Genomic DNA, 15,587 nt, shown 5'->3' with positions numbered 1-15,587 from the left:
TTTATGAATATGAAGAGTATGTATACACTGGCTGTTAGTACACTGTTCTATATGAATATGAAGAGTATGTATACACTGGCAGTTAGTACACTGTTCTATATGAATATGAAGAGTATGTATACACTGGCAGTTAGTACACTGTTCTATATGAATATGAAGAGTATGTATACACTGGCGGTTAGTACACTGCTCTTTATGAATATGAAGAGTATGTATACACTGGCAGTTAGTACACTGTTCTATATGAATATGAAGAGTATGTATACACTGGCAGTTAGTACACTGTTCTTTATGGATATGAAGAGTATGTATACACTGGCAGTTAGTACACTGTTCTATATGGATATGAAGAGTATGTATACACTGGCAGTTAGTACACTGTTCTATATGAATATGAAGAGTATGTATACACTGGCAGTTAGTACACTGTTCTATATGAATATGAAGAGTATGTATACACTGGCAGTTAGTACACTGTTCTATATGAATATGAAGAGTATGTATACACTGGCAGTTAGTACACTGTTCTATATGAATATGAAGAGTATGTATACACTGGCAGTTAGTACACTGTTCTATATGAATATGAAGAGTATGTATACACTGGCAGTTAGTACACTGTTCTATATGAATATGAAGAGTATGTATACACTGGCAGTTAGTACACTGCTCTATATGAATATGAAGAGTATGTATACACTGGCAGTTAGTACACTGTTCTTTATGAATATGAAGAGTATGTATACACTGGCAGTTAGTACACTGTTCTATATGAATATGAAGAGTATGTATACACTGGCAGTTAGTACACTGCTCTTTATGAATATGAAGAGTATGTATACACTGGCAGTTAGTACACTGTTCTATATGAATATGAAGAGTATGTATACACTGGCAGTTAGTACACTGCTCTATATGAATATGAAGAGTATGTATACACTGGCAGTTAGTACACTGTTCTATATGAATATGAAGAGTATGTATACACTGGCAGTTAGTACACTGCTCTATATGAATATGAAGAGTATGTATACACTGGCAGTTAGTACACTGTTCTATATGAATATGAAGAGTATGTATACACTGGCAGTTAGTACACTGTTCTATATGAATATGAAGAGTATGTATACACTGGCAGTTAGTACACTGTTCTTTATGAATATGAAGAGTATGTATACACTGGCAGTTAGTACACTGTTCTTTATGAATATGAAGAGTATGTATACACTGGCAGTTAGTACACTGTTCTATATGAATATGAAGAGTATGTATACACTGGCAGTTAGTACACTGCTCTTTATGAATATGAAGAGTATGTATACACTGGCAGTTAGTACACTGCTCTTTATGAATATGAAGAGTATGTATACACTGGCAGTTAGTACACTGTTCTATATGAATATGAAGAGTATGTATACACTGGCAGTTAGTACACTGTTCTTTATGAATATGAAGAGTATGTATACACTGGCAGTTAGTACACTGCTCTTTATGAATATGAAGAGTATGTATACACTGGCAGTTAGTACACTGTTCTATATGAATATGAAGAGTATGTATACACTGGCAGTTAGTACACTGCTCTATATGAATATGAAGAGTATGTATACACTGGCAGTTAGTACACTGCTCTTTATGAATATGAAGAGTATGTATACACTGGCAGTTAGTACACTGTTCTTTATGAATATGAAGAGTATGTATACACTGGCAGTTAGTACACTGTTCTATATGAATATGAAGAGTATGTATACACTGGCAGTTAGTACACTGTTCTATATGAATATGAAGAGTATGTATACACTGGCAGTTAGTACACTGTTCTTTATGAATATGAAGAGTATGTATACACTGGCAGTTAGTACACTGTTCTATATGAATATGAAGAGTATGTATACACTGGCAGTTAGTACACTGTTCTATATGAATATGAAGAGTATGTATACACTGGCAGTTAGTACACTGTTCTATATGAATATGAAGAGTATGTATACACTGGCAGTTAGTACACTGCTCTATATGAATATGAAGAGTATGTATACACTGGCAGTTAGTACACTGTTCTATATGAATATGAAGAGTATGTATACACTGGCAGTTAGTACACTGCTCTATATGAATATGAAGAGTATGTATACACTGGCAGTTAGTACACTGTTCTATATGAATATGAAGAGTATGTATACACTGGCAGTTAGTACACTGTTCTATATGAATATGAAGAGTATGTATACACTGGCAGTTAGTACACTGTTCTATATGAATATGAAGAGTATGTATACACTGGCAGTTAGTACACTGTTCTATATGAATATGAAGAGTATGTATACACTGGCAGTTAGTACACTGTTCTATATGAATATGAAGAGTATGTATACACTGGCAGTTAGTACACTGTTCTATATGAATATGAAGAGTATGTATACACTGGCAGTTAGTACACTGTTCTATATGAATATGAAGAGTATGTATACACTGGCAGTTAGTACACTGCTCTATATGAATATGAAGAGTATGTATACACTGGCTGTTAGTACACTGTTCTTTATGAATATGAAGAGTATGTATACACTGGCAGTTAGTACACTGCTCTATATGAATATGAAGAGTATGTATACACTGGCAGTTAGTACACAGTTCTTTATGAATATGAAGAGTATGTATACACTGGCAGTTAGTACACTGTTCTTTATGAATATGAAGAGTATGTATACACTGGCAGTTAGTACACTGTTCTATATGAATATGAAGAGTATGTATACACTGGCAGTTAGTACACTGTTCTATATGAATATGAAGAGTATGTATACACTGGCAGTTAGTACACTGTTCTATATGAATATGAAGAGTATGTATACACTGGCAGTTAGTACACTGTTCTATATGAATATGAAGAGTATGTATACACTGGCAGTTAGTACACTGTTCTATATGAATATGAAGAGTATGTATACACTGGCAGTTAGTACACTGTTCTATATGAATATGAAGAGTATGTATACACTGGCAGTTAGTACACTGCTCTTTATGAATATGAAGAGTATGTATACACTGGCAGTTAGTACACTGTTCTATATGAATATGAAGAGTATGTATACACTGGCAGTTAGTACACTGTTCTATATGAATATGAAGAGTATGTATACACTGGCAGTTAGTACACTGTTCTATATGAATATGAAGAGTATGTATACACTGGCAGTTAGTACACTGTTCTATATGAATATGAAGAGTATGTATACACTGGCTGTTAGTACACTGTTCTATATGAATATGAAGAGTATGTATACACTGGCAGTTAGTACACTGTTCTATATGAATATGAAGAGTATGTATACACTGGCAGTTAGTACACTGTTCTATATGAATATGAAGAGTATGTATACACTGGCAGTTAGTACACTGCTCTATATGAATATGAAGAGTATGTATACACTGGCTGTTAGTACACTGTTCTTTATGAATATGAAGAGTATGTATACACTGGCAGTTAGTACACTGCTCTATATGAATATGAAGAGTATGTATACACTGGCAGTTAGTACACAGTTCTTTATGAATATGAAGAGTATGTATACACTGGCAGTTAGTACACTGTTCTTTATGAATATGAAGAGTATGTATACACTGGCAGTTAGTACACTGTTCTATATGAATATGAAGAGTATGTATACACTGGCAGTTAGTACACTGTTCTATATGAATATGAAGAGTATGTATACACTGGCAGTTAGTACACTGTTCTATATGAATATGAAGAGTATGTATACACTGGCAGTTAGTACACTGTTCTATATGAATATGAAGAGTATGTATACACTGGCAGTTAGTACACTGCTCTATATGAATATGAAGAGTATGTATACACTGGCAGTTAGTACACTGTTCTATATGAATATGAAGAGTATGTATACACTGGCAGTTAGTACACTGCTCTTTATGAATATGAAGAGTATGTATACACTGGCAGTTAGTACACTGTTCTATATGAATATGAAGAGTATGTATACACTGGCAGTTAGTACACTGTTCTATATGAATATGAAGAGTATGTATACACTGGCAGTTAGTACACTGTTCTATATGAATATGAAGAGTATGTATACACTGGCAGTTAGTACACTGTTCTATATGAATATGAAGAGTATGTATACACTGGCTGTTAGTACACTGTTCTATATGAATATGAAGAGTATGTATACACTGGCAGTTAGTACACTGTTCTATATGAATATGAAGAGTATGTATACACTGGCAGTTAGTACACTGTTCTATATGAATATGAAGAGTATGTATACACTGGCAGTTAGTACACTGCTCTATATGAATATGAAGAGTATGTATACACTGGCTGTTAGTACACTGTTCTTTATGAATATGAAGAGTATGTATACACTGGCAGTTAGTACACTGCTCTATATGAATATGAAGAGTATGTATACACTGGCAGTTAGTACACAGTTCTTTATGAATATGAAGAGTATGTATACACTGGCAGTTAGTACACTGTTCTTTATGAATATGAAGAGTATGTATACACTGGCAGTTAGTACACTGTTCTATATGAATATGAAGAGTATGTATACACTGGCAGTTAGTACACTGTTCTATATGAATATGAAGAGTATGTATACACTGGCAGTTAGTACACTGTTCTATATGAATATGAAGAGTATGTATACACTGGCAGTTAGTACACTGTTCTATATGAATATGAAGAGTATGTATACACTGGCAGTTAGTACACTGTTCTATATGAATATGAAGAGTATGTATACACTGGCAGTTAGTACACTGTTCTATATGAATATGAAGAGTATGTATACACTGGCAGTTAGTACACTGCTCTTTATGAATATGAAGAGTATGTATACACTGGCAGTTAGTACACTGTTCTATATGAATATGAAGAGTATGTATACACTGGCAGTTAGTACACTGTTCTATATGAATATGAAGAGTATGTATACACTGGCAGTTAGTACACTGTTCTATATGAATATGAAGAGTATGTATACACTGGCAGTTAGTACACTGTTCTATATGAATATGAAGAGTATGTATACACTGGCTGTTAGTACACTGTTCTATATGAATATGAAGAGTATGTATACACTGGCAGTTAGTACACTGTTCTATATGAATATGAAGAGTATGTATACACTGGCAGTTAGTACACTGTTCTATATGAATATGAAGAGTATGTATACACTGGCAGTTAGTACACTGCTCTATATGAATATGAAGAGTATGTATACACTGGCTGTTAGTACACTGTTCTTTATGAATATGAAGAGTATGTATACACTGGCAGTTAGTACACTGCTCTATATGAATATGAAGAGTATGTATACACTGGCAGTTAGTACACAGTTCTTTATGAATATGAAGAGTATGTATACACTGGCAGTTAGTACACTGTTCTTTATGAATATGAAGAGTATGTATACACTGGCAGTTAGTACACTGTTCTATATGAATATGAAGAGTATGTATACACTGGCAGTTAGTACACTGTTCTATATGAATATGAAGAGTATGTATACACTGGCAGTTAGTACACTGTTCTATATGAATATGAAGAGTATGTATACACTGGCAGTTAGTACACTGTTCTATATGAATATGAAGAGTATGTATACACTGGCAGTTAGTACACTGTTCTATATGAATATGAAGAGTATGTATACACTGGCAGTTAGTACACTGTTCTATATGAATATGAAGAGTATGTATACACTGGCAGTTAGTACACTGTTCTATATGGATATGAAGAGTATGTATACACTGGCAGTTAGTACACTGTTCTATATGAATATGAAGAGTATGTATACACTGGCTGTTAGTACACTGTTCTATATGGATATGAAGAGTATGTATACACTGGCAGTTAGTACACTGTTCTTTATGAATATGAAGAGTATGTATACACTGGCAGTTAGTACACTGTTCTATATGAATATGAAGAGTATGTATACACTGGCAGTTAGTACACTGCTCTTTATGAATATGAAGAGTATGTATACACTGGCGGTTAGTACACTGTTCTATATGAATATGAAGAGTATGTATACACTGGCAGTTAGTACACTGCTCTTTATGAATATGAAGAGTATGTATACACTGGCAGTTAGTATACTGCTCTTTATGAATATGAAGAGTATGTATACACTGGCAGTTAGTACACTGTTCTATATGAATATGAAGAGTATGTATACACTGGCAGTTAGTACACTGTTCTATATGAATATGAAGAGTATGTATACACTGGCAGTTAGTACACTGCTCTTTATGAATATGAAGAGTATGTATACACTGGCAGTTAGTACACTGTTCTTTATGAATATGAAGAGTATGTATACACTGGCAGTTAGTACACTGTTCTATATGGATATGAAGAGTATGTATACACTGGCAGTTAGTACACTGTTCTATATGAATATGAAGAGTATGTATACACTGGCAGTTAGTACACTGCTCTTTATGAATATGAAGAGTATGTATACACTGGCAGTTAGTACACTGTTCTATATGAATATGAAGAGTATGTATACACTGGCTGTTAGTACACTGTTCTATATGAATATGAAGAGTATGTATACACTGGCAGTTAGTACACTGCTCTTTATGAATATGAAGAGTATGTATACACTGGCGGTTAGTACACTGTTCTATATGAATATGAAGAGTATGTATACACTGGCAGTTAGTACACTGCTCTTTATGAATATGAAGAGTATGTATACACTGGCAGTTAGTATACTGCTCTTTATGAATATGAAGAGTATGTATACACTGGCAGTTAGTACACTGTTCTATATGAATATGAAGAGTATGTATACACTGGCAGTTAGTACACTGTTCTATATGAATATGAAGAGTATGTATACACTGGCAGTTAGTACACTGCTCTTTATGAATATGAAGAGTATGTATACACTGGCAGTTAGTACACTGTTCTTTATGAATATGAAGAGTATGTATACACTGGCAGTTAGTACACTGTTCTATATGGATATGAAGAGTATGTATACACTGGCAGTTAGTACACTGTTCTATATGAATATGAAGAGTATGTATACACTGGCAGTTAGTACACTGCTCTTTATGAATATGAAGAGTATGTATACACTGGCAGTTAGTACACTGTTCTATATGAATATGAAGAGTATGTATACACTGGCTGTTAGTACACTGTTCTATATGAATATGAAGAGTATGTATACTCTGTGCTGTACATCTATGCACTGATGAGTATGCTGCACACACCTATGTATAGATTAGCTGCTATGGGCCCTTCCTCCCCAGCACTTGGGCTCTGGTGCTACTGTACCTGCGGTACCAATGGTAGTTCTGCCTCGAAACAGTTTATTAAACCTAGATTCACATGGCACATAATACATAATACAAAAAAAGTGCATTTAGTTTGTGCTACAATTTCCCTTTCACAAACTTTTCAATTTTATTATGTTATCAAACATGCTTTGTTCTTTTGTATCCTTTGTTGAAAAGGTCAGGAGCTGTAATTAATTACTTGATTGATTGATGATTTGTGGTTACACACATGCCTCTTGTCTTTGGCTCATCAGATGTGTTTAGCTAGTTCCCAGTAGTGCACTGCAGCTCTGGAGCTGACTTTTTAACCCTTTGCAGGGGTTAAACACATACATTAGTGTAATAATAAAATGCTTTGATACATTACAGCATTTTCTTTTTGCAGTTGTATGTCCCTTTAACCCCTTGGCTGCCAGACAATATAAAGTAAAACTGGCTTTCTGGGTAAAATGAATAATGCGTGGTCCCTGAAATATAAGTGAACTATTCACTATTGTTTCTAAAGCAACTCTCAAGTCTATTGTTTCATTCACTGTATTATTCAGCTAATCTTCTTAGGGATTGCTTGTTTTTTTCATATGCTGATGTAGTGAAACTACTTCTGGCACCAGCTCTCCTATAATGACAGCGGGAACCCCTCTCTTAGATCTGGAACGTGGGTAAGCAATGCTGCAAATACAGACAAAAGGAACAAGTGAATTTATAGAGAATGCACAAATATGATGCAACACTCATGACCTGCTTATTTCCCACTTTATAAAGTAGGTCGCCCCTTACACTTACCTACATATTTTGGGCATGCTGAAAATGTTTGTAAGCAATTCCTGGTATGCAAATAATGAGAGCAAGAATGCACCGTGTAATTCCAAATATTGTTTTTTATAAAGATGAGTCAATTGTTGGAAATGTGGGTTAGGTGATGGCTTCAGAACAATTTATTGTAGTGTATTATAAATGGTCTATTTGTGGCACAGCGGCACAGTGCTCCCTGGTATCTTGGCACTGCAGTAAAATAACGTTTGAGAGATGTCCTCTAGCCCAGTGATTCTCTGCAATAACAATGTGCTAATAAGGGACAGTGTACATCCTATACCTGCATGTAATAGACACTACTATAGAGAAGAATATGCACAGATACTGGTCTAAAAATCCTGTATAAAACCTTTTTTAAAAAAATCACTTAAAAGCTCCAAGTTTAGCACTGTTTTTGAGGTTAGCCTGGGACACCCAGTGAAAGGGGCTGAGAAATCAGGATGAACAGACCCTCCCCTGCATATGAGAAGACCCATTACACAAACAGGAGCAGCAGGACCCTGTAGACTTCAGTCTACACCTGATACTTTGGGGCTTGGTTAGGAGTCTGTATATCAGCACAATGTTATTAAAAAATAAATGTGCACAGTACAACGGTTAAGCAAGGGGATCTGCAACCGTATGGACAAGGCAGATAGCTGAAAAATGTTGCTGCTGTTGTAGTGAAGTATAACACAGATGCAAGGTATAATCCGTGGTTTAAATATCAATAGTAAACACTTTAGTCAAAGGAAAATCTCACAGAGTAGAAGCGGTGAAAAAGAATAAATATTGTGATATACGGCAACAGTAATGATGCGTAGTGTGTCGGAAGCAGTAAGTGCAAAGTCCCAGTACAAACAAAAACACAAGGGAAAATTGTTACCTGTGCTTCTTAATATGTCTATGGTTATCGTTCACCGCAAAAAAAGATCTCCGTAGAGGCGCCAAGCATGATACTACTGAGACATTTTTATAAATGATGAAAATGTTTTTAGCGGGTGTATTTAACACAGACTTCTACCACAATGTTCTGCACATGTGTCAGGCACAGTTCCCAGTGATACAAGATATATATATACAATGTAACACAATACATTTATTGTTACTTAATGGGATCACTACAAGACACTAAATTGCAGACATTGGAGATAGAGATTTCTGCACCTTTTAAGAACTGTAACCAAGTGTTCACACTCCCGCCAATTAAGTCAAACCTTTTTAGGAGCAAATGTTTGTGTGTGTAGTCCCTGACGAAGCGCCTATGGGTAGGAAACGCGTCAGATTGTTTGTTCCACCCCCCCTTAAACCCTGCTGTACCCTGTAACTTTTAACGGATATATGAATAAAGTCTGTTTTTACTTGCATACAGCTTGCGGTGTTTTAGCCTTTGCGCAGTACAGGTAAACCTTTGTTTTTCGATTATTAATTAATAAGCAAAACTATACATTGTTACAAAAACACTCCCGGATGGGCTATATAAATGCATCATCTACACAACATTAATGCAGAGAAAAATCCAGTGTACAGCGTCCCTTTTTAAAGCAAGAAGACATTTATTCTGTTAATTAGGTGTTTGTTACCTATTTACTAAATTGTTTTACAGATGAATAAAATGTAACTGTCATTCAGCAGCTCACTGTCACACAGTGTACTCCGCAGACTTGCTCTAGTTAGGTGTCTGTGCTTTTTGTTGTTTAGAATAAAGAAACTAATTATCTGACAGCTGCACCAAGGAAATAAATCACTTGACAATATTAGCCACCACTGATGTGTTTGAATTTTATTTTATTAGTGCAGTTACACAGTTTATCTGTAATTAAATTATTTACCTAACCTCAATATTCTATAAAGGAACTTGCATATTGCTCCTTACTTTAAAGTTCCACTATGAGACCCTGTTCCTTGTGTATTTTGTAGCCTGAGACATATTATAAACATGTTGTATTAATCTCCCTCTGAAGTCAGCGAAGATTACTTACTTGTATAGCTGGGGAATGATTAACTTATTGTGTATTTCATATATACATTGTGCATGCTCTGCGCCTCCTCCGATACGGAGCTCTGAAGAATCTGTTTAGAAATGAATAATATGTGATGTGCATTTCATTTTATATCAAGCTTTGCTCCCTAATGATTGGATAGGCGCAGCTAACAAGCGCTTCTTTTCTGTTACAGGCTCAGCTCTTTAAACATGGCAAAAGAGAGGATTGTTTACCATACGGTAAGATTATAGAAATGTCTTATTTTACTCATGCCATTTCTGTCTACGATTAAACAGCAGCATTTGAGCCACAGTACAGGACACGTTTAGGGCAACATCGTGGTTGTGAAGCCTTTAGAATTTTTTTGTATTTTGCATGTGTACCACATTACCTGGTATCGGACTGTTAAATGAGCAGTTAACTATGCACAGAGATATATCTACTGATAAATGTACAGTACAGGCGTTGTATACAGGACTTTGCACAGAGATATAGCTACTAATAAATGTACAGTACAGGCGTTATATACAGGACTATGCACAGAGATATATCTACTAATAAATGTACAGTACAGGCGTTATATACAGGACTATGCACAGAGATATATCTACTGATAAATGTACAGTACAGGCGTTATATACAGGACTATGCACAGAGATATATCTACTGATAAATGTACAGGACTATGCACAGAGATATATCTACTGATAAATGTACAGTACAGGCGTTATATACAGGACTATGCACAGAGATATATCTACTGATAAATGTACAGGACTATGCACAGAGATATATCTACTGATAAATGTACAGTACAGGTGTTATATACAGGACTATGCACAGAGATATATCTACTGATAAATGTACAGTACAGGCGTTATATACAGGACTATGCACAGAGATATATCTACTGATAAATGTACAGGACTATGCACAGAGATATATCTACTGATAAATGTACAGTACAGGCGTTATATACAGGACTATGCACATAGATATATCTACTGATAAATGTACAGTACAGGCGTTATATACAGGACTATGCACAGAGATATAGCTACTGATAAATGTACAGGACTATGCACAGAGATATATCTACTGATAAATGTACAGTACAGGCGTTATATACAGGACTATGCACATAGATATATCTACTGATAAATGTACAGTACAGGCGTTATATACAGGACTATGCACAGAGATATATCTACTGATAAATGTACAGGACTTTGCACAGAGATATAGCTACTAATAAATGTACAGTACAGGCGTTATATACAGGACTATGCACAGAGATATATATCTACTGATAAATGTACAGGACTATGCACAGAGATATATCTACTGATAAATATACAGGACTATGCACAGAGATATATCTACTGATAAATGTACAGTACAGGCGTTATATACAGGACTATGCACATAGATATATCTACTGATAAATGTACAGTACAGGCGTTATATACAGGACTATGCACATAGATATATCTACTGATAAATGTACAGTACAGGCGTTTTATACAGGACTATGCACAGAGATATATCTACTGATAAATGTACAGTACAGGTGTTATATACAGGACTATGCACATAGATATATCTACTAATAAATGTACAGTACAGGTGTTGTATACAGGACTATGCACAGAGATATATCTACTGATAAATGTACAGTACAGGCGTTATATACAGGACTATGCACATAGATATATCTACTAATAAATGTACAGTACAGGCGTTATATACAGGACTATGCACATAGATATATCTACTGATAAATGTACAGTACAGGCGTTATATACAGGACTATGCACATAGATATATCTACTGATAAATGTACAGTACAGGCGTTATATACAGGACTATGCACATAGATATATCTACTGATAAATGTACAGTACAGGCGTTGTATACAGGACTATGCACAGAGATACATCTACTGATAAATGTACAGTACATGCGTTTTATACAGGACTATGCACAGAGATATATCTACTGATAAATTTACAGTACAGGCGTTATATACAGGACTATGCACAGATATATCTACTGATAAATGTACAGGACTATGCACAGATATATATCTACTGATAAATGTACAGTACAGGCGTTTTATACAGGACTATGCACAGAGATATATCTACTGATAAATGTACAGGACTATACACAGAGATATATATCTACTGATAAATGTACAGGACTGCACAGAGATATATCTACTGATAAATGTACAGTACAGGCATTATATACAGGACTATGCACAGAGATATAGCTACTGATAAATGTACAGGACTATGCACAGAGATATATCTACTGATAAATGTGCAGTACAGGCGTTATATACAGGACTATGCACAGAGATATATCTACTGATAAATGTGCAGTACAGGCGTTGTATACAGGACTATGCACAGAGATATATCTACTGATAAATGTACAGTACAGGCGTTATATACAGGACTATGCACAGAGATATAGCTACTGATAAATGTACAGTACAGGCGTTATATACAGGACTATGCACAGAGATATATCTACTGATAAATGTACAGTACAGGCATTTATATACAGGACTATGCTCAGAGATAAATCTACTGATAAATGTACAGTACAGGCGTTGTGTACAGGACTTTGCACAGAGATATAGCTACTAATAAATGTACAGTACAGGCGTTTTATACAGGACTATGCACAGAGATATTTATTTCATGTAATTAGCAAGAGTCCATGAGCTAGTGACGTATGGGATATACATTCCTACCAGGAGGGGCAAAGTTTCCCAAACCTTAAAATGCCTATAAATACACCCCTCACCACACCCACAAATCAGTTTTTACAAACTTTGCCTCCTATGGAGGTGGTGAAGTAAGTTTGTGCTAGATTCTACGTTAATATGCGCTCCGCAGCAAGTTGGAGCCCGGTTTTCCTCTCAGCGTGCAGTGAATGTCAGAGGGATGTGAGGAGAGTATTGCCTATTTGAATGCAATGATCTCCTTCTCCGGAGTCTATTTCATAGGTTCTCTGTTATCGGTCGTAGAGATTCATCTCTTACCTCCCTTTTCAGATCGACGATATACTCTTATATATATATACCATTACCTCTGCTGATTTTCGTTTCAGTACTGGTTTGGCTTTCTACAACATGTAGATGAGTGTCCTGGGGTAAGTAAGTAAGCTTATTTTCTGTGACACTCTAAGCTATGGTTAGGCACTTTTTTATAAAGTTCTAAATATATGTATTCAAACATTTATTTGCCTTGACTCAGGATGTTCAACATTCCTTATTTTCAGACAGTCAGTTTCATATTTGGGATAATGCATTTGAATCAATCATTTTTTCTTACCTTAAAAAATTTGACTTTTTCCCTGTGGGCTGTTAGGCTCGCGGGGGCTGAAAATGCTTCATTTTATTGCGTCATTCTTGGCGCGGACTTTTTTGGCGCAAATTTTTTTTTTCTGTTTCCGGCGTCATACGTATCGCCGGAAGTTGCGTCATTTTTTGACGTTTTTTTGCGTCAAAAGTGTCGGCGTTCCGGATGGGCGTCATTTTTGTCTCCACATTATTTAAGTCTCATTATTTATTGCTTCTGGTTGCTAGAAGCTTGTTCACTGGCATTTTTTTCCAATTCCTGAAACTGTCATTTAAGGAATTTGATCAATTTTGCTTTATATGTTGTTTTTTCTATTACATATTGCAACTGAGTCAGAAGATACTTCAGGAAAATCGCTGCCCGGTGCTGGAGCTACCAAGCTAAGTGTATCTGCTATAAACTTTTGGTATCTGTTTCTCCAGCTGTTGTTTGTATTGCATGTCATGACAAACTTATTAATGCAGATAAAATTTCCTTTAGTACTGTTACATTACCTGTTGCTGTTCCGTCAACATCTAATTTTCAGAGTGTTACTGATAACATAAGAGATTTTATTTTTAAATCCATTAAGAAGGCTATGTCTGTTATTTCTCCTTCTAGTATACATAAAAGTCTTTTAAAACTTCTCTTTTTTCAGATGAATTTTTAAATGAACATCATCATTCTGATACTGATAATGGTTCTTCTGGTTCAGAGGTTTCTGTCTCAGAGGTTGATGCTGATAAATCTTCGTATTTGTTCAAGATGGAATTTATTCGTTCTTTACTTAAAGAAGTATTAATTGCATTAGAAATAGAGGATTCTGGTCCTCTTGATACTAAATCTAAACGTTTAAATAAGGTTTTTAAATCTCCTGTAGTTATTCCAGAAGGGTTTTCTCTCCCTGATGCTATTTCTGAAGTAATTTCCAGGGAATGGAATAATTTGGGTAATTCATTTACTCCTTTTAAAACGTTTTAAGCAATTATATCCTGTGCCATCTGACAGATTAGAGTTTTTGGGACAAAATCCCTAAGGTTAATGGGGCTGTCTCTACTCCTGCTATATTTTTAGCGGATGTTGCTGCAGCTTCAACTTTTTGGTTAGAAGCTTTAGCGCAACAAGTAACAGATCATAATTTTATAGCATTATTATTATTCTATAACATGCTAATAATTTTATTTGTGATACCATCTTTTGATATCATTAGAGTTGATGTCAGGTATATGTCTCTAGCTATTTTAGCTAGAAGAGCTTTATGGCTTAAAACTTGGAATGCTGATATGTCTTCTAAGTCTACTTTGCTATCCCTTTCTTTCCAGGGTAATACATTTTTCGGTTCTCAGTTGGATTCTATTATCTCAACTGTTACTGGAGGGAAGGGAACTTTTTTACCAAAGGATAAAAAATCTAAGGTAAATTTAGGTCTAATAATCGTTTTCGTTCCTTTCCTCACAACAAGGAACAAAAGCCTGATCCTTCATCCTCAGGAGCGGTATCAGTTTGGAAACCATTTCCAGTTTGGAATATATCCAAGCCTTATAGAAACCCAAAGCCAGCTCCTAAGTACCCATGAAGGTGCGGCCCTCATTCCAGCTCAGCTGGTATGGGGCAGATTACGTTTTCTTCAAAGAAATTTGGATCAATACCGTTCACAATCTCTGGTTTCAGAACATTGTTTCAGAAAGGTACAGAATTGGCTTCAAGTTAAGGCCTCCTGCAAAGAGATTTTTTTCTTTCCCGTGTCCCAGTAAACCCAGCAAAGGCTCAGCATTTCTGAAATGTGTTTCAGATCTATAGTTGGCTGGAGTAATTATGCCAGTTCCAGTTCTGAAACAGGGGCTGGGGTTTTATTCTATCTCTTCATTGTACCAAAGAAGGTCAATTCCTTCAGACCAGTTCCGGATCTATCAATATTGAATCGTTATGTAAGGATACCAACATTCAAGATGGTAACTGTAGGACTATCCTGCCTTTTGTTTAGCAAGGGCATTATATGTCTACAATAGATTTACAGGATGCATATCTGCATATTCCGATTCATCCAGATCACTTTTAGTTTCTGAGATTCTCTTTTTAGACAAGCATTACCAGTTTTGTGGCTCTACCGTTTGGCCTAGCA

The 15,587-nt window shown here is 35.5% G+C and overlaps 1 protein-coding gene across 1 annotated transcript in view; it reads left to right on the top strand.

The window, feature by feature from the left end:
• Positions 1-15,587, top strand: part of TBCD (tubulin folding cofactor D) — a 1,563,032-nt gene that overhangs the window by 101,415 nt on the left and 1,446,030 nt on the right. The window contains exon 9 of the mRNA XM_053710319.1: positions 10,306-10,351. Within this exon, the coding sequence (XP_053566294.1) occupies positions 10,306-10,351 (46 nt within the window). The remainder of the gene's footprint in view (positions 1-10,305; positions 10,352-15,587) is intronic.

Source organism: Bombina bombina, chromosome 1 (genome assembly GCF_027579735.1).
Source record: "Bombina bombina isolate aBomBom1 chromosome 1, aBomBom1.pri, whole genome shotgun sequence".
In the NCBI taxonomy this organism is placed as follows: Eukaryota; Metazoa; Chordata; class Amphibia; order Anura; family Bombinatoridae; genus Bombina; species Bombina bombina.
The sequence above is the reverse complement of the archived record's forward strand: the minus strand, read 5'-3'. Positions and strand labels throughout refer to the sequence as shown.